General features: G+C 36.8%; 1 protein-coding gene across 3 annotated transcripts; it reads left to right on the top strand.

Moving 5' to 3' along the window:
- The first annotated feature begins 10,761 nt into the window (after positions 1-10,761).
- LOC111597799 (tau-tubulin kinase homolog Asator) lies at positions 10,762-24,799 on the top strand. Of its 3 annotated transcripts, none has more exons than XM_023312686.2 (15): positions 10,762-10,780; positions 11,633-11,748; positions 12,941-13,397; positions 13,490-13,855; positions 14,249-14,638; positions 15,471-15,677; positions 15,745-15,813; positions 17,801-18,163; positions 18,231-19,004; positions 20,326-20,456; positions 21,310-21,454; positions 22,249-22,708; positions 23,195-23,800; positions 24,265-24,364; positions 24,434-24,799. In XM_023312686.2, exons 2-15 carry the CDS (start codon positions 11,726-11,728, stop codon positions 24,741-24,743), a joined length of 4,401 nt encoding a protein of 1,466 aa, XP_023168454.2. In that variant the 5' UTR covers positions 10,762-10,780; positions 11,633-11,725; the 3' UTR covers positions 24,744-24,799. The 3 variants fall into 3 exon arrangements, with proteins under 3 accessions (XP_023168454.2, XP_023168448.2, XP_023168462.2); XM_023312680.2 differs by lacking the exon at positions 10,762-10,780 and adding an exon at positions 11,032-11,164; XM_023312694.2 differs by lacking the exons at positions 10,762-10,780; positions 20,326-20,456; positions 21,310-21,454 and adding an exon at positions 11,032-11,164.
- Positions 24,800-26,249: the final 1,450 nt, after the last annotated feature.

Raw genomic sequence — 26,249 nt, 5'->3', positions numbered from 1 at the left:
CCAATATTCGCCGAAATCTCTCCAACTGATCTTTTTCTGATCAGTTCACGGGGTCTGCTCGACTAGCAGATGCCAAATCGATAGAATATACATGTGCACATAGCTTGAGGGGTCTTTGTGCTGGCTATAACAAGTGAGTGTAGAAGGGCTGAGTAGCTTCCATATATAAGTGCAGTACGTATTATCCATTCAAGATTCGAACATCTACTTTAAAAATGGAAGGACGAGCACTAGTCTCTCCTTAGACAGATAAAAATATGTTTCAGATAGAAGATTGAATTTATTGATAGATTGATTTAGTCCTCAAGCTTGCCTAAGATTAAGACAGCAATAGGTCTTTACCATTTACCTACTCTCCAGTTGAATTCGAATTCCCAAAACCCTATTTTACCTCCTTAACAATATCTGTCATGCACCCGTCTGTCATGCACATTCTACGGACATTTCTCCTCCTTTTTTGCTATAAAAACATGTGGGTATCTTTACGTCGGACGTCACCGACTGTACCACTCATTCATAGACATAGATGTCTGGCGGGAAAAAGGCTAAGGAGGCAGCACTGTTCTGAATGCTGATGATGAGGCGTAACCACAACAAGGATCAAGCGAAAGGTCCGCGCTGAGGATGAGAACGGAACAAAGTTGAACGAGATTTTACAGAAATGTAATTTAATTAATTATGTTGTCGCTTTAATAGTGGCGAAAGAAACGCTAAATGCATAATTATGCTGGTAATGCCCTGGTCAAGGGTAGATGGGTCGCGCGCTTTCAATTATAATTGTTTTAACAGAGTTTAAAATTAACACAAAATAGGGGAGCGACAGCAATTGGTCAGAGAAGCCACTTGACTTCCGGCATGAAGGAAAAGCGAAAAAAAAATTTTAGGGAGCTGAAAGGAAATGAAAACAAATAAACATTGGGGCGACCATTTCAGCTTGCCCGCACAGATTTGTTTTGGCATTAATTTGAGATTAAAAACCGTAAACTGAGCCACCGACCGAGCGAGCGACGAGTCGCGACGGTCAAATGCTTGTTAAGTGGCAATATTTTGTGGGTCTTAATGAATTTCATAAAAATCGCAGTTTCAATTCAATTCAATTTTCTGCGCCCGCAGCAAAGACATCGATTAAGTGATTTACACACAGCTAACAACCTCTGATAATGGCTTGGCTTTACACTCACAAGTACTTACTCGCCTCTCATTCAGCTATATAGCAACTCTAATTTTAATGGACTGCAGTTGTGATTTCCATTGAAGATATGTATATATTATATACGTATATACGAGCTGATCCATGTCCGCACGTCTCCAGCGATCCAAACGATCTCGCTCAAGCACTCATCCAAGTCAGAGCTCCATAAAACTTGTCCACGATCCACAAATAGTTCAATTAACAACAAAGTCAATATCAGTTTCGGATTTGTCGCATCATTTATTGGCGCATCTGTGCACGTTGTCACACCCCTGTGTGTGTCTAGACTGACGAACGGATGCTGCACAAGAGTATTCAGATTTAATCCACGTAGAAGCTGGATGGATAAAATGATTGAAGATGATAAAGTTAATGTGACTTAAATGGGCTTGTGACCAAGTACTATATCGATGATCGGTTACATGTATCCAGAGACAGAGACAGAGACGAGGACGGAGACGGAGACGGGGACAGAGGATACGAAAAGCAGTAACCCGAACACAACAAGAAACAAGAAACAAGACACAAGAAACTTGACCGCAACCAGCGCCGTTCAAAAGCTTTGACGAAAACCAAATTGTAGCGAGTGGGTAGCGATTTTGGGGCAGCTTAAGAAGCCAAGATGACCGAGACACAGACACAGACACAGACACAAACACAACAACAAGAACAACAGTCCACACCCATCGTTCATGCATGGCCATTTGTCCGGCAACCCAAACAAAAGCAACTAAGAAAGCTTTAAGCGGCAGTGCCCGACTTGGAGATACCCTGAGCCCCGACCGACGCACTACATAATCATCTATATGTAAGTACTTATAGGAATTTACTTTGAACTCGCACAACCAAATGGCATAATCCGACTTCGACTGGAGCTGAACCCACGTCCAAAAGAATATAATATAAATTTGAAAAAGTACAAAAGAAAATTTGAATTATCGATCTTAAGTAAAACACAATCATATCTTCTATCGCACCAATTACTGTGATCATAGGTGGGCTGTGATTCTTGGGCGGAAATCATATTTAAAGTGTTTATTGATGGAAATGTTAATTCAACTTGTGGGCTTCCGCAGTGATAACTTGATATGGAAGATATGACACAAGCAAGATCTATTGAATCTGTGTCAATTTAAACAAGAAACTCTTTTACATACTGACATGTATTACTTGCAACTGAAATTATCTCAAGAGCTTCGCTAAATTTGGGGCCTGCATCAAAATTGCATTAAATGCAAAATTTCGAGAGCCTAGCTGAAAATGTATGACTAAGTACGATAAGCTTATAAATGGATTATATTGAACCGGGAATTGTTATCGATTCATTGAAGTAGCTTCTTCAACAAAGACTTGGAAGGACTTAGAAGAATTAGCGGCGGGGACAGACGGTGCTAGAGTCGCTTAGCTCGTTGCTCGGACGAAAAATATATTTTGTGGGATCCGCCACGTTTCCCTTTGATATAAGCAGTACGCAGTATACCCTGAAATTCGGTCTTCAATGAGTTCCGGGTACAACAAGATACCCTGGCAGACAAAGTCAGACCAGGATAAGAATAAATATATACACATATATTCATATACTCTTCTTCTTGTTGCATGTATTGGAGCGTTAGCTGAACACCTTAGAATGACATTTGCAAAGGGTATTTAGAGTATTACAAAAGAGCCTGTTAGAACGATGTGCGACTTCAAAGTTCAAGTTGGCTTCGCTCAAAATATATGTATATATATATATATATGTGAATATATATATGAAAGCTAAAAGAAAGCCAACAACTTACTTTTCGATAAGTAATTTCTGTAAGATCGATAAATACGATAATACGTATACCTTCAAAGTTAGATACGCTTTTTTAAGCAATGTTAAACTGAGCCGACAACTTCTTTGTGGGAAATTTGAAATCTTATAATTTGTTAGCGAAAGACTTTTAGCTTCCTTTGCGCTACTTCAGTTTGGCACTTTTCGACTGTCAAAGGCGAGGCTGACAAATGGATGCGAATTAAAATTATAATCAAATTAATAATAATAATAATCTTTGTTGTTGAAAGTAGGCCTACATTGAAGGACGGGACGTGAGTTGATGTCATTAAACCGACTGCATCCCAATCTGACTTCAGCAATCAGCGGAGTCCTCTAAATGTAAATAATTAATGATATCGGATGCATATGTATATATATAATCGTATCCGTGCCGTTGGTCAGAGTAAATGGGGAACTGTGCGTGAATGCGAATTCATACGTAATTCATAAAAAGTGAGTTAGTGAATCTTTCGTTTGGGGGATGATAGGGCTGCAATCAAGTGAAGCAACGAGTTTTGATACCCTCTCAGTTCGTGCAAAGCGAGTATATTCGCTGGCTATTTGTGCGTCGGTATTGTGCCAGCCTCCGTCCCACAGTCAAATTACTATAGATCTGGCCGATAAATTGAGGTAAACAAACATATATAAAGGTAGATTCTAGATAGACCCTGGAGCTAGTGCACTTGGCTAGGGTTTTACTAGACATGTCTCCCATCCAATTGAAGTCATATGCAGTCGGTTATGCCCGTTCTAGCATATTCGCAGCTACCTATTCTTCTTCTTGTGCGTACTGTGACACGCGTAATTTCCATCAATTTTGTCGAAATGACAAAACGCGCGCCGCCCACGACTGCCTTTGCCCGCCCCACCCTGTCGCACTGTCGCACTGTCTCGCTCCCTCTCTCACTCTCTGGAGCTTTTGCAATAATTATGCAATTCGTAGCATATAAATGGGCGCTTTATGCCTTTTACGGCCCACAAGGATGTGAGCACTGTGATTCGATTGGCACCGTAACGAAATTAATTATATTTCAATGACACTGCTTAATGGACGAATGCAGAAGTCATTGCTGGGAATTAGCTCAAATGGATATGCATGTGTGTGTGGATGTAATTGTTATCTCTGGCATATGATGAATAGAAATTAGGAATTATGGAAACCCAAACAATATCAATAGAAGGACACATACAGGCTTTGCTAGTTCTGCAAATAATGCGTTTGCTCCAGCCTAATTTCCAAAGAAGTAATCTTTTCGTTCAAACTCTCTTTGGCTTTCTTCGTACTCGTTCACGCATTGAAAAGAGAGTGTATTGATTTTCAATGCCTGTCTATTGCCTACTGAAGCTGGATTATAATATATACGCCCGTGAGGGAACAGGGAACACCTTACTAGAGCAACTTATCTATTATCGATAACGTTTAAGGACTCGGAGGTTCTCAAAACACTTTAATTGTATAAAAATAGAGTTGGTCTAAAGCAAGGCTTTACTAGTTTACTAGTTATGTTAAATGTCTTTATAATTCTATGCCAAATAGGCTTTTTGTACCCCTCTTCCATAGGACTAATGAATAATAATGAAATAGAAATCTAAGTAAATACATTTACTAAGCATTCAAAATTATATTTAACAAATTTATAATCAGAATCCAATAGAAAAACAATTATGAAGGCTCTGTTCGGGGGTGCGCAACTAGCAGATACCCGGAGTCCTGACCGATCCTAGGCACACGCAGTTCAGTCTGCTCTACTGCATGGCTTACCAGCTAGAGGGCAAGTCCGAAGCTAAGGTAACAGCGGAAATTTCAGTCGAACTCGCGGCTCTATTAATAGAATTCGAATTCAAATTCGAATTCGAAGAATGCACGCACTCTCTATGTATGGTTAGAGACAATTACTTCTATGTTACTTAACATTTCAATGAAGTTTCCATGTGATCTGCATAGTCTATTGAATATTTGCTAATTTAGAGAATGTGTGAGATCTTCCATTGGCTATATTGCTACCAAACTTCAATATAAGGACGGCAGACAAAGGATTTCACCTGTCACATCCACTTTCCTGCGATTCCCATTCTCAATGGATTCAGGGCATATTCATTTTTAGGACAACAAATATTCGCGGGAGAAATGGATGGACATACAAAGTGTGTAACATGTCTAATACATAACAACTCTAGCAGGAGGCTTCAACTGTACTACAGCAACTGCATGCAAATACATGTACACATAAAACTATCCCATTGAACGAGCTAAATGCTATTAATTATCTCGTATACTTTAATCAAACTGTGAAGAGATGGGACAGTATAAAGTAAATGTTTGTTGTTGTTGTTGTACGTAACGCACAACATCCGGCTGGATGCGTGTAGAGTGTGAGAGCGCGAGACTGTGAAGCCTGGCCCAAGAAGCTATGCGGCAGCTGGACAAGTGCTGAAAGTTCTTTATTGATGTAAAGGGGCGAAATGGGCGACCTAATCGAATATCTCTGACACGCACGAACAAGAAGTCAGAATGCATGAATGGGATATATATATATATATACATATATATATATATATATATATATATATATATATGTATCTGTTACAGTTATATGAAGTACAAATTAAGTTCCTGTGAATTTCCGGTACACAGAGCCAAAAAGGTAAATGAAACAAAGGCAATTAAAGCGTTAATGTTTTGCGAGTCGTGATTGTGATGCCAACGCCAAAGATATCGCACATCCCACTCCCTCATCTCTGTCTTGCTCTTACTGTGTGCGCTGGCACGACACGCCGAGTCCCCAAGCCCATCCCCACCCCATTCTAGATTTGCAGACGTGTGGCTGACCGGCTCTTTATGTATTTGCAGTTGTGGGTGAGCACAGGGGATATGCTCTGGATATATTGAATAAAGTATGTGGGTTGTTGGGTCGACCTTCATTCACAAATTCTTCAACACTTTGGTCCAGACGCTTTTTCTGTCTAAAATACAGTGAGAAGACATGAAAAACTTCACAAATGAATTGTATTTCTCTGAGTGTAAGAGTCTTAAATATTTATATAATTTCAAACTGTTATTTACATCTTATATATGTTTCTCTAAGTGTATTTTTCAGCGTTTGCAACGTTAGACAATTCAGAACAGTTTCCTTATGTGAAACAAAAATGAAGTTTTTAAAATTTTAATGAAATGTCAAAGAGTTTTAAAATGTTTCTGCTTGGAACATATTTCTCTCAGTGTAAAATCAGAAACCTAATAAAACACCCAAAATATTATACAAGAAAATAATTAATGTTAAAATACTTAATATACCTTTTCTCTGAGTGTAAGAAGTTGTTGGCAAACGAAACCAAAATATGTTTTTATTTATTGCGTTAATAAAGGACTATTCGGGATATTTCCATTTGGCGCAATCTTTACTAAATAGAAAGTTTAACTTTGGGCCTTGAGGGTGGGTCCTAATTTGGAAATGTGCTTCCTTCAGTTCATAAATATTAATAAATATTAATAAATGTTGCGGAATGCATGAAATGAATCTAAACATATTTTTAATCACTCTCTCACTTTTCGCCTGTAATACAGAATTGTAATTAGAAGCTGTATACAAAGGCTGGAAGTGTTTGCTCACTAATAATAACAAAATAATAATAGTAATAATAGTAACAATGTGAGAGGATTTCCTCGTAAGCCACTATTCGCCTCTGAGACCATTGCATGCAGAAGTCTTCCTTTGGTGTCTCCTTTTCTCTGCAATTTGTGACGAATCACATCACATCTGGCACACCTTACACCACCATCGCCTTCAGTAGTAGTCCTAGTTTATATGTGGATTCCAGTCGAACTGTCAACTTCATTCCGAGGCGACTGTCACTCAACAAGTAGATTGTAGGATTCCGCGAGGAAGATTGAAAACTATACTCCTGCCATATAAGATCTCTGTGAATTATGTTTTGCAATTAAGCTCAGCATAGTTCCCTCCAGCATGACAATCAATGACAGGATATAAGATCCTACTACCTTTGTCCAAAACACTTTCTATTCATAACAGGTAAAACACAATAAGCAACCAACAAAACCTACTTTTCAAATGAATACTCCAGACCAGCCCAGCCCAGCCCAGACGATCGGTCGTCCATATTTTATCTAAACATGTCCGTCCGATCCTTAATTCTAGTCAAAGATTTGAAGACTTTACGTATGCTTGATACTATTGGTGGCAAAGTAATCTGCCATATGTACCCCGTACCCTTTAGAGGCGCTTAATGGGTCTCTTGCTCTTGCTCTTGCTTTGACTGATCCTTTACGTTCTTATAAAGGAAAATACGGCTATGGCTAGATCAAGTTATGTCCTTGCCCTGACCAATAATGCAATACTTTATGTGCTCTGCCACGCCTCTAGCCTCTAGCTGCCTGCTACACATATTTCCAACGACTACTGGCTATAACAAGTAGGAGTGGGCGAGCAGAGAGTAATGCACATAGGCATATATCCTGTAATTAGGAGCCTCGTGGTTTACTAATCAAAGTAATGAAATTCTGAAAACGACGCTCTGTGCCTACATATACCCAGGTACTGTAAGTATGTCTAGGTAACTATATAGGTAATTTGTTTTTATTTCCAGCTTTTCATAAAGACAAAAGAGCCTGAGTTTTGCATATGAGAATCTGAACTTCTTATGATATACACATGAATAAATATGAAATATATTGTGAGTTTTCGCTCTGTTCTGAAATAAGAAAAGCCACAAAAATTAACCCCTATGCAGAAACGCACACACACGCACGCTTTTACATACAGGCATAAGTGCAGGGGTTGGGGTTATTTTCCTTTTTATTTTTCTTTTTCTTTTTTTTCATCATTGTGGATGATCTCGGTTTTTTATGTATACATTTTTTTTTAATTTTGATGGTGTGTAGGGTGGCGATGCGACGCGACGCGACGGTGGTGCCGGTGGTGTTCCCAGTGCCAGAAGGTGGCAAAATTTGCTCGCTTCCCCGTCGAATCTTCGAATCCTCATGGCCCGTTTGAAACTCGCATTCTGCTTGCTTTTTTGCCCACCACCAACTTCATTATAATTTTTGTCGGGGTTGTTTTTTCAGTCGTTTTTTTTTTCGTTTCTACTGCTGTTGTGTGCGTGTGTGCTGCTGCCTAGCCGCCTTGGCATGTGCGCCCTTTTAATACCCTACGACAGCGCAGTTACTCGTGCTGTAGTTCGGCTCGTAGCTCATTCGAATGTCATCTAGGTCTGTCGCTCTGTGTGTTCTGTGTGTGTGCCATAAAACGACACCCCCAAGTTTTTTTTTCGTTTTTTTGTCAGTCCGTGAAAAATTGGATAAAAAAAGTGCTTGGCAGTTTTAGCATCTAAAATTCTAACATTGAATTATGGAATATCGATTTTTTGGCTTTTTGCAAAAAGCGAAAATGCTTTCATCCACATACACACACAAGACACACACACACAAAGCGGAACATTTATCTTCCCGTTTTTGGGACGTAAATAGTTGAGAGGCTGGAGAGAGGTGTGGTCAGATATCTTATATATGATAATATTGAAGGTGTAGCGAATCGAAAGAGAAACAACTATTTAGATTAATTAAAGCTCCATTGACGAACAGATTACTTATATTTGAAGATTTGCCATTTGATGATCCTCCTGAATCTGATCTTCCTTCCTTTTGTACTCCCATACAGCCCTTTCTGCTTGATTACGCTCTAACAGGTCGTGTATAGAGCAATATTTAATGTATTTCTCTGATACATTCAATAGCTTTGTATGCTATGCTGATTTAGAGCTATATATTGCTAACCAATTAACGACTTGCCATGCCTTCAAAGAGGCGTATATATAAAATAGATGGGTCAATAAAGAAGGTCAACGTGATGGCCTTGCCAGGTGTTAAGATCCTTGAAATTAACGAGGTATTCTAGTTGGAATAGAATAGTTAGAATATTCGCTTCATTTCATCCACAGACAAGAAATTCTCTTGAAGTTATGTGAAAAAGTTTATAAATTTTAAAAATTAAAAAAATAAAAATAAAATAGTATCCATAATTCAAAATTATATAAATTCAAAAATATACATTTTCAGTATTACTAAATAGAAGATAAAAGTTAGTTTTAGTTGACAAACTAATGTTCGTGTAACATACAAGTTATTTATTTCTATATTAAGAAAATATAATTATTATATAAATATAATAATATATATTTATAATAATACCTCAATATATGTATATAGATAGTTACTTGTATATATTTATATTTACATTTATATTTATTGATAAATATCTTTAAAATTGTAAAAATTATTCAAAAGTATAATTCTATGTCTCTAAAATAATCAGATTAAGATTTATAGATAATAAAATGTCTTGAGTATATATATATAAATATAAAAGCAATTGAGCAATATATTTCAAACATATATAAAAAATATTAAAAAATATATATATTAATATCAAATTTAGTTGTAAATATTAAATTTGATTGAAGGCATATTTATAAAGAAAAACCGAGCCGAAAACAATCTGGGCTACAAGGTATCTCCTCGGCGAACACTGCCATTTATAATTTGTTTTATCTTTTGTTATTTTTCGAACACTGTTTAAGGGTGACAACTGCTGATGGATCTTTTTTATTTTCTATTTCCATATTGATTTGGTGCACATATAATCTATCTAGTTTCAGTAGAGTTTGTAGTTGTTGGTCGTGAGCCACGTGTCATTTGTAACCCCCATTCGAGTCGATGCACAATCAATATTATCGGGTCGAGCCTTTTGTGTGGCTGGAATTCGAAACTTTTTAACCCTTTTTTCTATTTGATATTTCATGCAGAAGTCATTTTGAATTTTCCAACGCAGCCGAAAAGGGAACTGGAAAAAGACACCAACAAAGTCTACATAATCAAAGAAACGACTTACCAAATTAAAATCACATATTCAATGGTTATGCATACAATCCATATCCAAGCCTATAGTAAAATTTTTGACTATCTAGTAAGCATAGAAAATTAATTGAATATCATAATTCTTATCCTTTTTTTATTAGTTCCAATAATAAAAAATAATACGAAAATGCAGTTTATGAGTTAACTTAATTTGTATGCGCGCCGATAACTACGCTATCGATTTATTTGTATGCAACGCTGCTGCTCTGATTTTTATAGCAGTCAGCTTTTGATCCCAAATATATCAATGAGTCCATAAACACCTACATAAACTTAAATATCGCGTGCTTAACGAAACTGTGTGGATTTTCAAGCATGTGAAACAAACTTAATTAAATACTGTAAATCAAACAGCGTTTTACCGAAGCATATTCTTTATCTAAATTTAAGTTATATATTTATTAAATTGATAATTACAATACTCTTATATGAATGTTGGTGGAATTATGAACTGAGGACCTTCAACACTTTGAAGCACTGGATCAGAGTTCTTAGTTTTCAGCCCTGAAAGGGCTACATCAAATGGAATGCTCAAGTTTTAAAAGTTTCTTCAATTATTTTCATTTCAACTGGATTGTTAATTTAAAATTTGAAATTATATGTCTTCAAGTGAATTTAAAATTTTAAATAAAATAATTTCTTCTCGAAAGTATATATACTTTAGTTGATATATATATTTTATACTTATACCTCGTATCCTACTTCAGGTCCAATTTATTGTTTCTTCGTTCTTCCTAGCTCTGCTACTCCTGACAACTGGCTTACACCTGGTTGTACTGATTCTTATACTTAATATGGCTCTTCTATTCAGATTTCCTGGGGTCTTTGATATGTAATATCTGAAAAGCTCTATAAGGTATCTCATGAATTATACAATATCATTAGATGTTTGTTTAGATTTGGCTTTTATATTTAATTGCTAAAGAAATGTTATTATATTTTCTATGATTTTTCATAATATATTTATATATTTTTAGATAAATATATATATGTATATATGCCTCCTACACCTTTATACGAGATACGTATAAAATACGTCTGTATATGAGTTGGCGTAAAAGATTTGTTCAGGTCTGATGTATGAAAACGTTTCAGTCGAAAGTTTTCAGTGAACAATCTCGTATGTGTATGAGAAAAGCTCCGCGAAAATCGGAAAAGTGAAAAACGAATTGAGTCAACAACTCTCGCCTCTGTTTAAAATGGATTTTTATATATTTTCAAAAGAGAATACCATTTTTTGGTATAAATAGAAACTTAAAAAACAACAAGTTGAATACATTCTCCGATCGTTGCAACGCCTCATTCGAGTTTCACATTGAGAATTTATAATTTATTATATTTATTTTTTGATTAGCTTTTGATTTTCTGACACGTGCTTCATATCGTCCACGAATTTTTCGGTTAATGTTTTTCCTCTTTCTCCGTCGCTCTCGCTAAAATTAAAACGATCAAAATATATACATTTAAAAATAGATTACTTCATACACACACACAATGCTTACCTAGTTTAGTGATAAAATTAAATAAACAAATATTCGAAAAAGAAAATGAAAACGAAACAACAAAAACCAAATATATATAAAATACATAAATAATTAATCATAATTATTTTTAATAAAAATATCGTCTCTTTGATAAAACAGAAAACAACACAGAAATGATATAATCTATTAATTTTTTATAATTTGGTATGTATGGTATAAATCAGCTGATCAATTGGAACTTCATTGTGTGATATTATCATCATCTAACTGAACTGAAGAAGCAAAAAAATACAGAAACAGAAAAATAACAACAACAAATGCATTTACAGGAAAGCCATAGGTAAGTACCTTCAAGTCATATTAAGGTGTCCATCTAATCAGCTAAAGCAATCATGAATCTGCATGAATTTTATGGCTCATATCAGCATCGTCTTTCAAGCCATAAACAGTTGAGAATTGCAAGCAAAGAGATCAATCAGGTGTCTTTAGTTGAAATAATTGTAGTCTTTCAACCCTTGAGTAAAGTAAATGCACTCAAGACTGGGATTGGAACTTTAACCAAAAAGCAAGCTTCATAGAACTTGATCAACTTGAACTTAGCATTTAACTTGAAAATGCCTCAGATTCAGCGTGTTCTTTAACAAACATTTTTTACATTTTCATTTTGTACTTCAAACCTATTCCCATTTACTTATTAGTTAAGAGACGATTAAAATCTCTGTATAAAGCTTATTGATATAATATCAGTCAATAGCTCGTTGATACAACACTCACTGCGTGTGCTAGTCCTGGCGCACGCGCTGTTATAAGGGTGCAGCTGGTTACAAATTTGTTGTAACCATTGGCAACTGTCATTTTCAATTGCTCAGACACACACATACATATTGTTCTGTCTCGCTCTCTCTCTGTCGCGTTTCCTTTGGTTGTTTTTGTTGAGTAAAAAGCTTCGCTTAGGAACAAAGCTTACCGAGCTTTGCAATCAATACGAGTTTTTTTATTCGCATTTAAATAATATGGCAAGCGCAGCTCCGTTAATAATCAATGTTCAATAATTTAATTCTATGCGAATCTAAGCAATGTTAAATGAGTTTAGGGTGTAATTAGCAAAGGACATTAAGGTGATACGATAACTTTTCATTTTTTCAACTGTGAAGGCACATATATATATATTTTTATGCATATATATACATATATATTTGCATTACGTGTGCTGCTAAGGGATTCCAAATCAGTCATGTGGCTTTTCAATAAATAACTAAGGTAAATTTGATGAACTACGAAAAATGTCTCGATTTTGTTTACTTCTTCATTGAATTTAATTTTTCATTATTTTTTAATCTGAGCTCCTCAAAGGCGAAAAGTTATGCAAATGTATGTATGTATATACATGCATGATGTAAATGTGAAGAGATGTTTTTCCATCTGAAAATTACAATTATCAGTAACACTTTGAGTTCTCACCCTTAATATAGATACTTAATATAGATGCCGCTACTGCATTTCGTGCTTTTTGTTTTTTTTTTTTATTTTAGAAATGACGAAAATGTCGCTGATCCACATAAGATCCATAAAGCTCAAGCTAAAGGCATACGACTACACGAAATCCAAGCGCATCCACAGCGGACCTACATTGATGATAGTCCCAAATATATAGAACGATTGCAGCCACCGCCCCCATCGAAGCCGCCGCCGACGCTAGAGCCAGCGTTATTTTTTCAAACTCTTCGCACCGGAGGTGCAGCCGTTGGTGACTCATCGGAAGATCGTAAATTTCCGTATGCAAATGCGCTGCAGAGATCTGCCACATTGCCAGCGAAACACAATCGGTTAGGTGCACGAAGTCGCGTCACCTTTAAGGTACCACAACCAGCCGCTCCAACAGCACCTCAATTGGAAAGCAGTAACAACGTCGCATTGCCAAAGGAAGCGAACAAAATGACATCGGAGGATCTCTTGCAGCCAGGACATGTGGTTAAGGAGCGCTGGAAGGTAAGATTAAAAGAGGGCGAGCGGGATTCCTTTTCCATTCAAGCTTCCCTACTCTACTCGCTTCTTCTTCTTCTTCATCTTCTTCGTTTTAGGTTGTGCGCAAAATTGGTGGCGGCGGTTTCGGTGAGATTTATGAGGGCCAAGATCTTATTACCCGCGAACAAGTTGCGCTTAAGGTGGAGTCCGCCCGTCAACCCAAACAGGTACTCAAAATGGAGGTAGCCGTGCTGAAGAAGCTGCAGGGCAAGGAGCACGTTTGCCGCTTCATTGGCTGTGGACGAAATGATCGATTCAACTATGTGGTCATGCAACTCCAGGGTAAAAACTTAGCTGAACTGAGACGAGCCCAGCCAAGGGGCGCCTTTTCTCTCAGTACAACCCTGCGGCTTGGCTTACAGATCCTCAAAGCCATTGAATCCATACATTCGGTTGGCTTTCTACATCGCGACATCAAACCGGTAAGCCCACGGTCTATCATTCTATACTTCTACTACTGTAACTGTACGTTCACGAGCTTTAGTATTTATGTGTTCAATCGAGAGACTTCCGACGCCCCAATATCCCACAGTTTGAAAATTTCGATCGATTCACGTGCTCAAGTTGTGGCCTTCACTGTACAAGTTCTCTGCAGATCGAACTACATCGCTAGCAGGCGTAGCGATAGAGTCCCAAATGTTTGACATCCATTGGGGAAGCTACCTTCCTCAATGCTTGACACTTTGACATTTTAAGGGGTGTGGGCGTGGTTGGCAGATCTGATGGAATAAAGTTGCTATGAACTATGAACGACTATTTTGCAGTTGGCTTCTACTATATCTACCATATATATTGCTTATTCGAATATTTTGCAGAGCAACTTTTCTGTGGGGCGTTTGCCCTATAATTGCCGACGCGTCTATATGCTCGACTTTGGGCTGGCTCGGCAATATACGACGGGCACCGGCGAGGTTCGCTGTCCTCGAGCAGCGGCTGGATTTCGTGGAACTGTGCGCTATGCATCGATAAATGCGCATCGCAATAGGGAAATGGGTCGACATGACGATCTGTGGTCATTATTTTATATGCTCGTTGAATTCGTCAATGGGCAGTTGCCATGGAGAAAGATCAAAGACAAGGAACAAGTTGGATTGACCAAGGAAAAATATGATCATAGAATATTATTAAAACATCTACCGTCTGACCTCAAGCAATTCCTGGAACACATACAATCACTCACGTACGCTGATCGACCGGACTATGCGGTAAGCGCTAGTTAGTCAACTAAATACTATATGCAATTCAATATTATATATATATATATATATATATATATATACTACTACTACTTCACTATTTTATTTTAATCTATTTATATAACTGAATGATTTTATCTATGTGTAGATATATCAACATTGTGTTTTTGTGTAAGAGCAGCAAAGGCGTTCAAATTATAAAAGAACGTAAATAGTAACCTTGTAGCGAACGTAGACATAGACTTCTTTGGTAGATCTACGGGGGATCTCAAAAGTAGCTTACGTGCCTACCTCATTGCTCGATTTTCAACGTCCAACATTGGGCGAAGATATATGTACTATATAAGTATATTTTACTATTTACTCGTGTTGGCAACGATTCAACAAACGTCTTCGATTTGATATAGATAGAAATATATAGGATCTGAGATGGATAGCCAGAAGAAAATCGCTCAAAAGCAATATACTCCCATCACTTCATGAGCGAGTATATATATATATATATATATATATATATATAAATAACCTTTGTAAAATGCAGTTGTCTGCAGTGGTACATGTTTATGTTCAAGAAATATCGTTGATCTCGAATAGTGGGAGGGGTTTGCTTGTGTATATATATAACTATATCTATATCTGTATCTGTTTCTGTATCTATATCGGTATTTATATCTATATCTATATCTATATATATCTATATCTATATCTATATCTATATCTATATCTATATCTATATCTATATCTATATCTTTATCTATATAATCTATATCTATATCTATATCTTTATCTATATAAATTTCTATATATACTTCTAAATCTATGGATTTATTGAAAATCAAAGATGTTGATTGGTCTATTCGAGCGGTGTATGAAGCGACGTGGCGTTAAAGAAGCTGACCCGTACGATTGGGAGAAAGTAGATACAGCCGCTGTTGGCAACATCAGTGCATCGGCAAATGCAACTTTAACTCCAGCTAAAAACGAGTATATGCATGGAAATGTGACCCAAATGACGGTGGCTGCATCCAATGCCAGTGGCACAGAATATGTAAGCGTCTTTGAAGATGTATTTAGATATACAGTACCTAAATGATGCGTCTGAGTGTATATTATAGGTGCGCAAGAGAAACGATATAGACACTGCTCAGATGGCCTCAACAGAACCTCTGCATATAAAGGAAAAGGTAAAAGCTCATAGAACACAATTTGGATTACCCAAGATTCAGACTGTACCTAGTCCCAATATTTTTGTCAATCTGAATTCGTCTCAGAATATATTTACGCCCATTCTAAGATTTATTATTGCCTATATGTGAGGTACAATAGCTCTGTGATATATTTCAGGAATTCGGAAAGAGGCGAGGTCCCATAAAGGTCCCAAAAAAATATATATTGTTAATCAGGATAACGCGCAGAGTCGATCTAGACCTGTTCGTCTGACCGCTTATATGAACACGGCAGTTTAATCGTTCACTTTTACTGTTTCAGTGTGATTGATTAAAAACGTTATCGACTTTCAGTTATCAAATCGTATCTCTACGCCTTTCGTAATGGACTCTACAAATCTTGCATTTAGCTTCATGTAAATTTCATATAACTTTCATTCTTTATTTATATCTAAGGAAATTCGCTGAATTGAAGATCAGTTGATAACTTGCCTAATATGCGAAAGACGTAACATTAGTAGAAGTTAAACTTATGTCTTCACTTTTCTACGCCTAAGTACATACATCTGAGTGTGTGTGCGTGTGTGTATGGTGCAACACAGATCGGCTGGGACCCATGGTATCACCTAGTCGGGCACTCTCGACTAGAACTGTCTTACTTGTTTTTTTCCGATAACTCATCCGCAGTCCTGATTTATACACAGATATGGAGTTATTCTCCCAAAAATTAAAATAAGAATACATATTTCAAATAGTAGGGTTTGTTGTAGTTATTATTCTCTAAATAAGTTATAAAGAAAGTCTAGTGAAAGAAGCTGAATAACTACTCAAAAAGCAGGAAGAAATCCATTTTTTAGCGTTTCACTTAATATTTTATTAAATACGTGTACATCTTGTATTTTTATAAGGCCTTCTTACTCTGAAAGATCGGCTTGAGCTTCATTATCGTAGGATGGATTCGTGCCATAAAGTAACTTTACCTTATACATAGGCAGCGTGCTCAGAGCAATCTTATTACTTAGCTTTACTAGGCTAACCTGGTTAAAGCCCCGTTCTATTTCTGAATTTGATCACGGCAAAAAGAAAACAGCTAGTGCAACCAATGCCAGTTTTATAATTCGGCGGTTGCCACCTGAATAGAGGCGAACTTCTTTCCATGGGTTTGTCATGTCGCTGAATGCTGTCAAAACGCCAGATTCCCGCTTCGCAGAATTTAAAAATAGATTCCGCAATTGCTAATCCAAAACAAGTAAGAAAGCTCTAGTCGGGGTGCCCGACTAGAAGATACCCTGATCCCAGTCTTCTTTGAGTTTTTTTAATATTTTACGTAGTTTCTATCGAGTATTCAAAAAAATAAAATAATAATAATAAGAATAAAAAAATAAAATCAAAATTGCATAAAATGTACATAAAACTAAATACAAAATTTGGAGGTTCTAGCTTTTCCCACTAATACAGTCCAAGCGAAGCGGCTGAAACAAGTGAGATTTTAACGGGTTTGGCTAACTACCTACTATCAAGAGTTCTCAGTTTGGGAATGCATTAAGTTTGTACTAAAGATCATAGATACATATCTTTGTTAAGACTTTTGAGATCTTGGTAAGTAAGGGAACTAAGGACTTCTTTCTTCTAATTTTTATTTAAAATTGATAATAATCTATTCCGTACTTTTGTTGCTTGGACGATTTGAGCTAGAGTAATTAAAAATGTAATATTGTCGCTAGGTGCACCCAAATATGGAGAATTTATTTATTTCCCAGTCTCTTTTTAAAGATAGAAAGTCTCTAATTAAGTTGATCATAACTCTTTATAAAAAGGTATATATATATCCAATGATGGACAAATAGACCGACATTACACATACTAAAAACTCAACAACTCAGGCTATCTTCATCTAAAAAGTCATAGTCGTGGCATAAGGCTACATATACATGCCCTTCAGTTTCTTTATATATGTTAATATATACCAATCCAGATATTTATATAGATGTATTAACCATTCAAGGTTGATAAAAATTGCAATGCAACAATAATACCACAAGCCTCAGGGGATTGCGTTGTGCAAAACGTAAGCTTAGGACCTCAAAATACATTACCAAAGCAGCAGCAACAGCCGCAGCAACAGCAGCAACAGCAGCAACAGCAGCAGCAGCAACAGCAGCAACAGCAGCAGCAACAACAACTTGTACTGGTTTCGAATACATCGATAGCTCCACCCAATCTTCCTAGTGCACTGATTAAATCCTCGACTGTAAGCATTGTGAATCATGAGGTGCAGTTGAAGTCTTCGCATGGAAAACGTTGTCAGCCTCAGACAGTCTCTGGTTCATATGCCACAACCAATCAAAATAATTCGGCGCCTGTTTATGTAAGTTCCAAAAATCAGCTTAAAGAAAACATATATAACATATATAACATATTGTATATTGGAACAGTATCCAGAAAGTAAAACTGTGCCAGCTCAAGGGCTGCCGAATCTAGTGAAAACCATTGATGGCAAAGTTCATGTGGAAGCAGGTGACAAGAATAGTCGCTACATCAGCGTGGAAGGCGGCAATAGCAGATCCCTAGGTGGAGAGATGCAGCAGCCGAAGCAATCGACTAAGATCACAAAAGTGGAAACCCTTGAAGGTTCGAGCCACAATCAATTATCAGCTGACAAGAGCTGTGAAAGCAAACGCTGCTCGCACGCAAACAGTGTGAATCTGGTCGAACAGAAGTCAACCTATGGTCGTCTACGAGTGCTGGCTGCTCCAACGCCAGCACTGACTGATCAAGAGAACCTGAATCAAAATCAGAGTCAGGATTTCAATGGCATCTTGAATCATAATAACAAGAGCCTCATCTGTCAGCGTGAACAAATCTTTGGCATATCGCCAATAAATCGTCGCTCGGCAACCTCAACCAATCTACGTCTATCGTCGTCTATAGGGCTGCCTTCGTCAAACCAGCGGGCAGCAGCAATCGGCATTATCGCAGCGAAAACTAATGCAACAACAACGGCAACGGCCACGGCAACGGCAACGGCAGCATCAACGGCTGCTGGTGATCATTCAGTAACACAATTTGCATTAATCGATGATGAGAATGTTTCGGCACTGCAACAGGTAACCAAAGGTGGCGGTGCTCTAACGCTCGCTTCCCAATGGAAGAGCCAATTTGACGACTCAGAGGATACAACCGACAACGAATGGAAGCAGGAGCCACAGGTAATAATATAATTATGATATCCTTCAAATATATCCTATATATGTCATATTGTATACGCCAGCTACTCTGAGGCACTTTTCATTTCATACAATCAATCTTAAATGCTTCAAGTGTCCACTCCATGGTTAAGTCGTATACCCTGAACACATACGAAATTTTCTATATATTCCTGTATATTCTATACGCATTATGAGTTCATCTATTTTTCTATACCCCGAACCCATTGAAAGTGGAAAAGCAGATTATAATAATGTTCTTAAGAGGAATGTAACAGGTAAAAAGAGGCGTGGCAGACCCCATAGAGTGTATATATTCTTGATTTGGACGACGAGCTGAGTCGATTTAGCCCTGTATTTCTGTCTGTCCTTCCGTCTGTCCGTATGTATGAACGTCTAAGCATCTATAAAAGCTTTATATATATATTTCAAGTAAACGATTATCGATTTAAGACATAACCGAAATTCAGTAATTAAATCATAGCTCGTACGTCTTTGGAGTTAGAGTCTCTTTGGCATGTAGTTTCATGTATATCGTATGTAATTATGATTTTTGTTATATTTTGGATTCTGGCTACAAGTGTCCAAAAAATCTTTAAATTTAAATTGAGTAGACAGTTGATGCGCGTAGTGTGGGGATGCTGGTTGTTTGACAAGCTGTGGAAAGTATTTAAAAACACACGGCGAACAGGGTTAAGGGTATCCTCTAGTCGGCCACCCTCAACTAGGGTTAGGGTATATCCCATTATCGATACTCCAGACCAGAATACTCTTAATTGCTCACTCTTTACACTCTTTACCACCTCACTCTTTACATACCTATGTGTAATAATACTATATACATATATACGGCTGTGTTCCAAAACTAATTCTTAAAACTTTTATTACAACTCTATGACATTTTGAAGTTGATTTTCGATCGTACTTCTAGAATCGAAGTTCAATGAGAAATGCCTTTAGCAGCACCGCTTCGCAATAGTCAGAGTATGATAGTCGAGCACTTCCGACTAGAGCACTCTTACTGTTTTGGTATAGCATAAAGCTTTTCCAGTTCTTCAAGTCTTCTCTCATCTTCTCCCTGATTTCAAACGGTTTTAATCTTCAACTTTGTTTTTGAGCACAGCTCGTCTCTACCAATATTATTCCTAGATATATATACAGTATGTAGTAAATACACTTACCTACAAACACATTCTCAATATGTGTGCATTGAGCCCAGGTTATATGTAAATATTTATATTATATTTGTGTTTACGCCCGAGTTACACACAGTTTATGTTGTATCTATCACATGTAAAGTATTCCAAAACCTTTTGCCTCGCAGTCACAACCAAATTTGGATCGATTTGCTAAAGCGGACGTATCTTTGCCGTTAATACACAGAAACTCTAACTTAGCCGTAACCTGTAACGGCAATTCAAAAGCAAAACCATCCGACAATGCAAAGGTTAAGAGGTAAGTGCAAAACCCAGTCTAAATAAAACTTTTACAGATCACAAATTGATCTCCAAAAAACAGCAAGAAAGTTGCAGTTGCATAATAGTCGTTCACTCTCCAAAAGCAGTTCAATCTAACTAACAATCAATATTTTCGGATTTTCTCTTCTACAATGGCTAAAAGTATTTCCCCATATTTCACTCGTTACTTCTTTTGTTTATACATATAAATATTTTCTAACTTGCCACGTTGTAATGCATAGCTTTTCTAATTTCCGCTTTAAAGCTAGGGTCTCAGTGGACTCGATATATAAAAAACTTTGGGTCACATAATTTCGTTAATTTGCTCATATCATTTGTGCTGAATATGTATAACACATCAGAAAAGGAAGTGAATGGTAGCTCACTTGCTCTTTGAGATTCCAGCTTTAATGCTCTAGAAGATATGCATATATAGTAGCTGAGAATATCCTTTCCAGTAATAGAGATTCACTGTTAACCGTTAATTGATAGCCATATAAAAATTAGCCATTAGAAAAAACCATTCTTCCATATTCTTGTGCGGAATTCATAAATCCCAATAAGCTGTGCAATTTGATCATAGCTAAGCTGCTATGCAGTGATCCTGGCCATGACCTCCATGAATTGAAGAGAAACTGAACTTTCTATACAGATGATTCCATTAAATCATATTGAACTGAAAGAGAATGAGTATTAGCCAGTCGATAACGTCAGACTGCAACGTTCTTACACCTGTTTCACTATTCCCACACCTGTGTGTACATATATGTAACTCAATTAGTTATCTCCATACTTTGCCATACGTGAATACGTGTATAATAATCTCCCCATAATGCCAAATGTACATATAGATACACACTTAACATAGCTGGAATCGAAAACTATGAGACTTTGCAAATGTCGATACCGCACTGCTGGTCAGAGCCTGCAATGGGTAATGTATTACGAAAAGATCTAGAGCCACCTGCTGTGCAACAAGCGGCCTTCGATGACACTGTAAGCTTAACTCCAAATTACTCATATTATAGATAGATATATTTATTTGTATATAAATAGCTATATGTATGCATGTTTTATATACTTTTTATGTATGTACAACATTTGAAGCATTTGAGTCAATTGTTGATTATTTGAGTATAAGTGACCTATATATATAATATGCCCTATATATGTAAATATATTAACAAAACATAACTCTTATAGGCATATACTATAAATATATACTGTTAGGTACATATGTGTAATTAAGTTTGGATTATTTCTTTTTGTAGAGAGAAATCGAAAGTATTTTATTTTACTTAATCCACTCTTTGCTCTGAGAACTGAAAATCTGTACATTTAGACCAAGAGCCATTAACCTGAAAATGGCTGTTGTAAGGCAGAGAATCTGGTTTTATGAATTGCATTGAAGCGAAAAGCTTATAGAAGATTGTCTGCCAACTGATGCCACCCGTAATTCGCCAAAATGTTATTTAATCATGCTTTCAGTCTTACCTGAAGTGGACGCATCACGTAATTTGAGCACCATGAAAGGGCTGCATGGCTTCTAATGAAATTTAGAAATTTAATGATATTCTTAAACGAATTTGTGGATGCCGATTAATTGCGACAATTAGTCCGTCACAATTTTGAAGTCAGAAAAAGAGGATTCAAGAATTCCTATAGAAATAGCTTACATAGAATAATACAACTTTACTCCACAGAAATAGAAAATGCTTAAATAGTTAACAATACGATTTTTGTCTTTCAACGCATAAAAAGTTAGTAATCTTTTATGGTTTATTCCAAAGGTGTATCGTATGGATATAGCACGAAATGTTTGCGTTCGGGAATCTCAGTCGGAAATTGCACCGAAGGCAAACTCAAACCACTTTCCCACAATTATTGCAACGTACAAGGATGCTGCCATTGATATGCAATCAAGGAACTCGAATGAGAGTCAGTCACTGTGCAAGCATCGCAATAGCCTGCCCAACGTTTGCCTCATAGATATGTTCGATGAGAAGCCAAACCTGAATGCAAATACGCCTAATGAGCTGCAGGAAGCGGCAGTCGCACCTGTGGCAGCAGCAGTGCCTTGGTGTGTTAAGACAACATTTTGCCAGAGAAGCAACCTACCTACAGATCTAATATCATCCGATGTGCAAGGTCAGCAGCATGGAAATCGAGTTGCTAATTTCATGGATGCTGCTACCCAAAGCAACGATGGCTGTGTTAGTGGGCGACTTGAAATTCGTGTCATTCCGAAAGGTAAGAATCTATGAAGTCAAACGTAAAATCATTTGATGATTCATTTTAAGATCCTCAATCAACCATTCAACTGCATCGGGGTATCTTCTAGACCAATTAGCAAGCAATCCATCCTTTCTAGATAACGAGTTGTTCACTTGTCATAGAGTATCATCCTTTCTGTCAATTACAAAGTATTTGCTAGTCACGATAAAACAATAACTTCCTGTCTAGGAAGTGTAGTGTAGACTCCGAATTATCTGAGACTATACTATGAGATGCCTTTTAGCAAATTTTCCTTGAAATCAACGAGGCACCTCCATGTCACGATAAACACGAACTCTCAGTCTAGACTGTGATGCAGCGTATTATTCCATTGTATATATCGAGGTATCTTTAATTGATAATATTGATAATATTGATAATTGGGACCACCCAACCTGGAGCAATCGAATTAGTTTCTTTATTATATACATTATATTAAAAAATATTTTATATCTTGTACAGAAAACTCGCATATGGAGGAGTCTATCTACTATGATGCCTTAGCAGCTAGCAGTATGAAAAGTTACAAGTCGTTAAAACAGGAAGCAACTGGTGATATGCACGATATGCATTTGGATGATAAGATCTTAGCTAACTGTGATGAAATTACAATTGGTCAAGAGTCGAAAGCTTATGGCAAATTGAATGGCATACCTCCAGAGTGCCTGATTTGTCCATCTACGGATACAGCTACAGCTCCTCAGGTTCAATCCATTGATCCACAATCCAAATCACTTGAAAATCCTATCTTACATATGACCGCTGATGTATGTGATGGCTGTGAATTGGCTATGTTGAGTACACCCAGTAAGATTCCTGTACTCACTTCCAATTTGCGACAAGCTAAATGTGCGTCTTGGGCTGGTGCTGCCACAACAACAGCAGCAGCAGCAGCAGCAGCAGCAGCAGTTGCAGCAACAACGGCAACAACACTTGGGTCCCAGATTCATCCACAAATTGATAATATACAAAAATCCAATACTGTGGACCTTATTAATAGCCCAAGCCGAACTCAACTTTACTCGAATGCTTTACAAAACTCTTCAAATATTATGGACTTGACACCAGGTTTGTCTATGTCGACTTATTATAAAGATTTTTTAAACCTTAAATATATCAAATGTATAGGCTAGAAACTAAAACTAGATACTTGGGAAATTTCAAAATTTTGGGAGACAGGGAGACTAGACAAGGACAAGAGGTATATTATATGGGGAGAAGGAAAAAAAACTGAGACGGGAGGCGGGAAACGGGAAACGGGCGACAGGACAAAGGAGAGATATAAGTAGAGGGAAATTAAAGGCACGATTGGAAAGAGTTGGAGAAAAGAAAGTTTATGATAAAGCAGAAGAGAGGCAATATAGCCTTAGACGCTAAAAGAAGAGGTATAAATATTGGTAGAGAAGAGGGAGACGGACAGGGGAGAGGGAGAAAGAGAGTAGTTAGAGTAGTTAGAGTAGGTAGAAGATAATACATGCTATAGAATCTATCAACTGGAACTAATGAAATGTTGAACGGCATTTAATATTAAGGTTTGCGTCGCCGTCGTGAATCAACAGAAGGAAAGTACGTGACTGATCCCACGCAATTAAATCTACGATTTCAACGACTACAAACTCGGATATCTAGTAGGTAAAGCATCAGTTGTTTATAAGCAGTCATAGTAGTTGCAAACAAAGTTACTAACTGCGTCAATTACAGATCTCGTGAGGTTTCTGCAACAGCAGAAGCAACAACCATGGTGGGCAATTTCGATGATCAGTCTCCAGCAGTAGATATAATTAATAACGATGATGGTGTCAGGAAATTATGTAAAGACAATACGACGTGTAAGACGATAGCTAACTCACGAATCGATAACACTAATAGTACGGCAAGGAATCAAAATATTATCGAATCGTCATCGGCATCCCCCCCAACCACACCAAGGAATGATATTTCGCCCCCACCGGGTGATCCAAAAATAGAAAATAGTGCACGCCTTCGTCGGTACCGGCATAATATAGAATAATTTAAAAAGCTTTTTCATTAATGAAAGCAATAATAGTATCCGATGCATGGTAATGGACCGAAATATATATACATCTATATAAATATATATACATATATATATATAAAGTAACTAATTCTTTTACATATAAGCATATATGGTATGATAGGATTGGGCCTTGCAATTTATATATAATTTGTGGTCTTCAAGAGCTTGCGAATTAACTAAAAGTCTTTGGGCCAGATCAACATATATATCAAATACAAAATATTATTCCACTTCCAACTATATATTTGCTGGCTCATAAATGGATAAATGGGAAATAAAGTTATTGTACGAATACATGTCACAGGCAATGGAAGGCAGGGACGATCTGAAACTTATACATATTTCTATCTGTCTTTCTATGCAGTCTGTCCATCACTCCCTATGAATGGTAAAGTTACCTGAAAGAAATCGTTTTAAATTTGTGTTTTTGTGCATATCCCACATTTTTTGAACTCAAGAGAGAAAGAGATAATTCCCTAATTTGGAATAGAGGTTTTAGATACCTTTATTACTAAAGAGTGTGTCCTTACGGGTATCTCCTAGTCGCAGTCGTCAGTAAAGCACACCTTTACTTGACTCGATAATCAAGCTTTAAACTATTGTATAAGCCCAAGTTGGAAGGGTCTAACTGTCTATCTCCATAACTCTGGAAGATCTAGTTCCAGTTCGCCCATCTGTGCAGGGTTCCGGGAGTGCCCGACTTGTTTGACTTGTTGCCAAAGTGCTGCTATTCATAATTGGTAAGACGCTTCCTCCAGGTGTTGTGGGACAGATACCCTATAATTAAATATGGCTGACCTGTATATACGGTATATACGGCTTATGAATTGCAAATTAAATAAAAAAATTGATTTATTTAATAATCTAAGAACTTCACATTCCAAATCAAAGGATTTAATATGCTGATCCCAAAATAGTTCGACTTTCTAGGTTCTAAGCTTTCCTCCAATATACCGTATGATTATCTCAAGTCTTGGATCCCAGTTTGAATGCAAGACTTGCCCACAATTTAATGAAAAGCTTTTATTTTAATTCTCTAATCAGAAATGAGGTGAAGATTATACTATATATTATATAAATATTTGCTTAAACCATATACTTTCTCTCTCTGTATTTAACTAGCAAAAATTACGTTGTTTTTTTTTTTATTAAAAACAAAACCGATTTTTAGTGTAAAGGATATTTTTTTAGGATTTAAATTAATAATGGCAAAGCTTATTTCGTTACATTGTAAATAAATAAATATCGAAATTGAATTAAAGTAAATTAACAATAATAAATGCATTTTTCTGCCTATATTATTACATTATTATTTAAAAGTTATTTCTAGTCATTACTCTTATTAAATTCGAAACAGCATTTTTTAGTAAGCATTTAAATGTTGGAACTCTAACTTTAAAATTGTGCAAAATATAAATTTTTCGATCCACCATGCCTATAATCGATATACATATATATGTACTTTTCGGTACATCAAGA

The sequence above is a fragment of the Drosophila hydei genome, unplaced genomic scaffold (assembly GCF_003285905.1).
Source record: "Drosophila hydei strain 15085-1641.00,03,60 unplaced genomic scaffold, DhydRS2 tig00008145-arrow-arrow-pilon, whole genome shotgun sequence".
Taxonomy (NCBI): domain Eukaryota; kingdom Metazoa; phylum Arthropoda; class Insecta; order Diptera; family Drosophilidae; genus Drosophila; species Drosophila hydei.
This window is presented reverse-complemented; position numbering and strand designations above follow the sequence as displayed.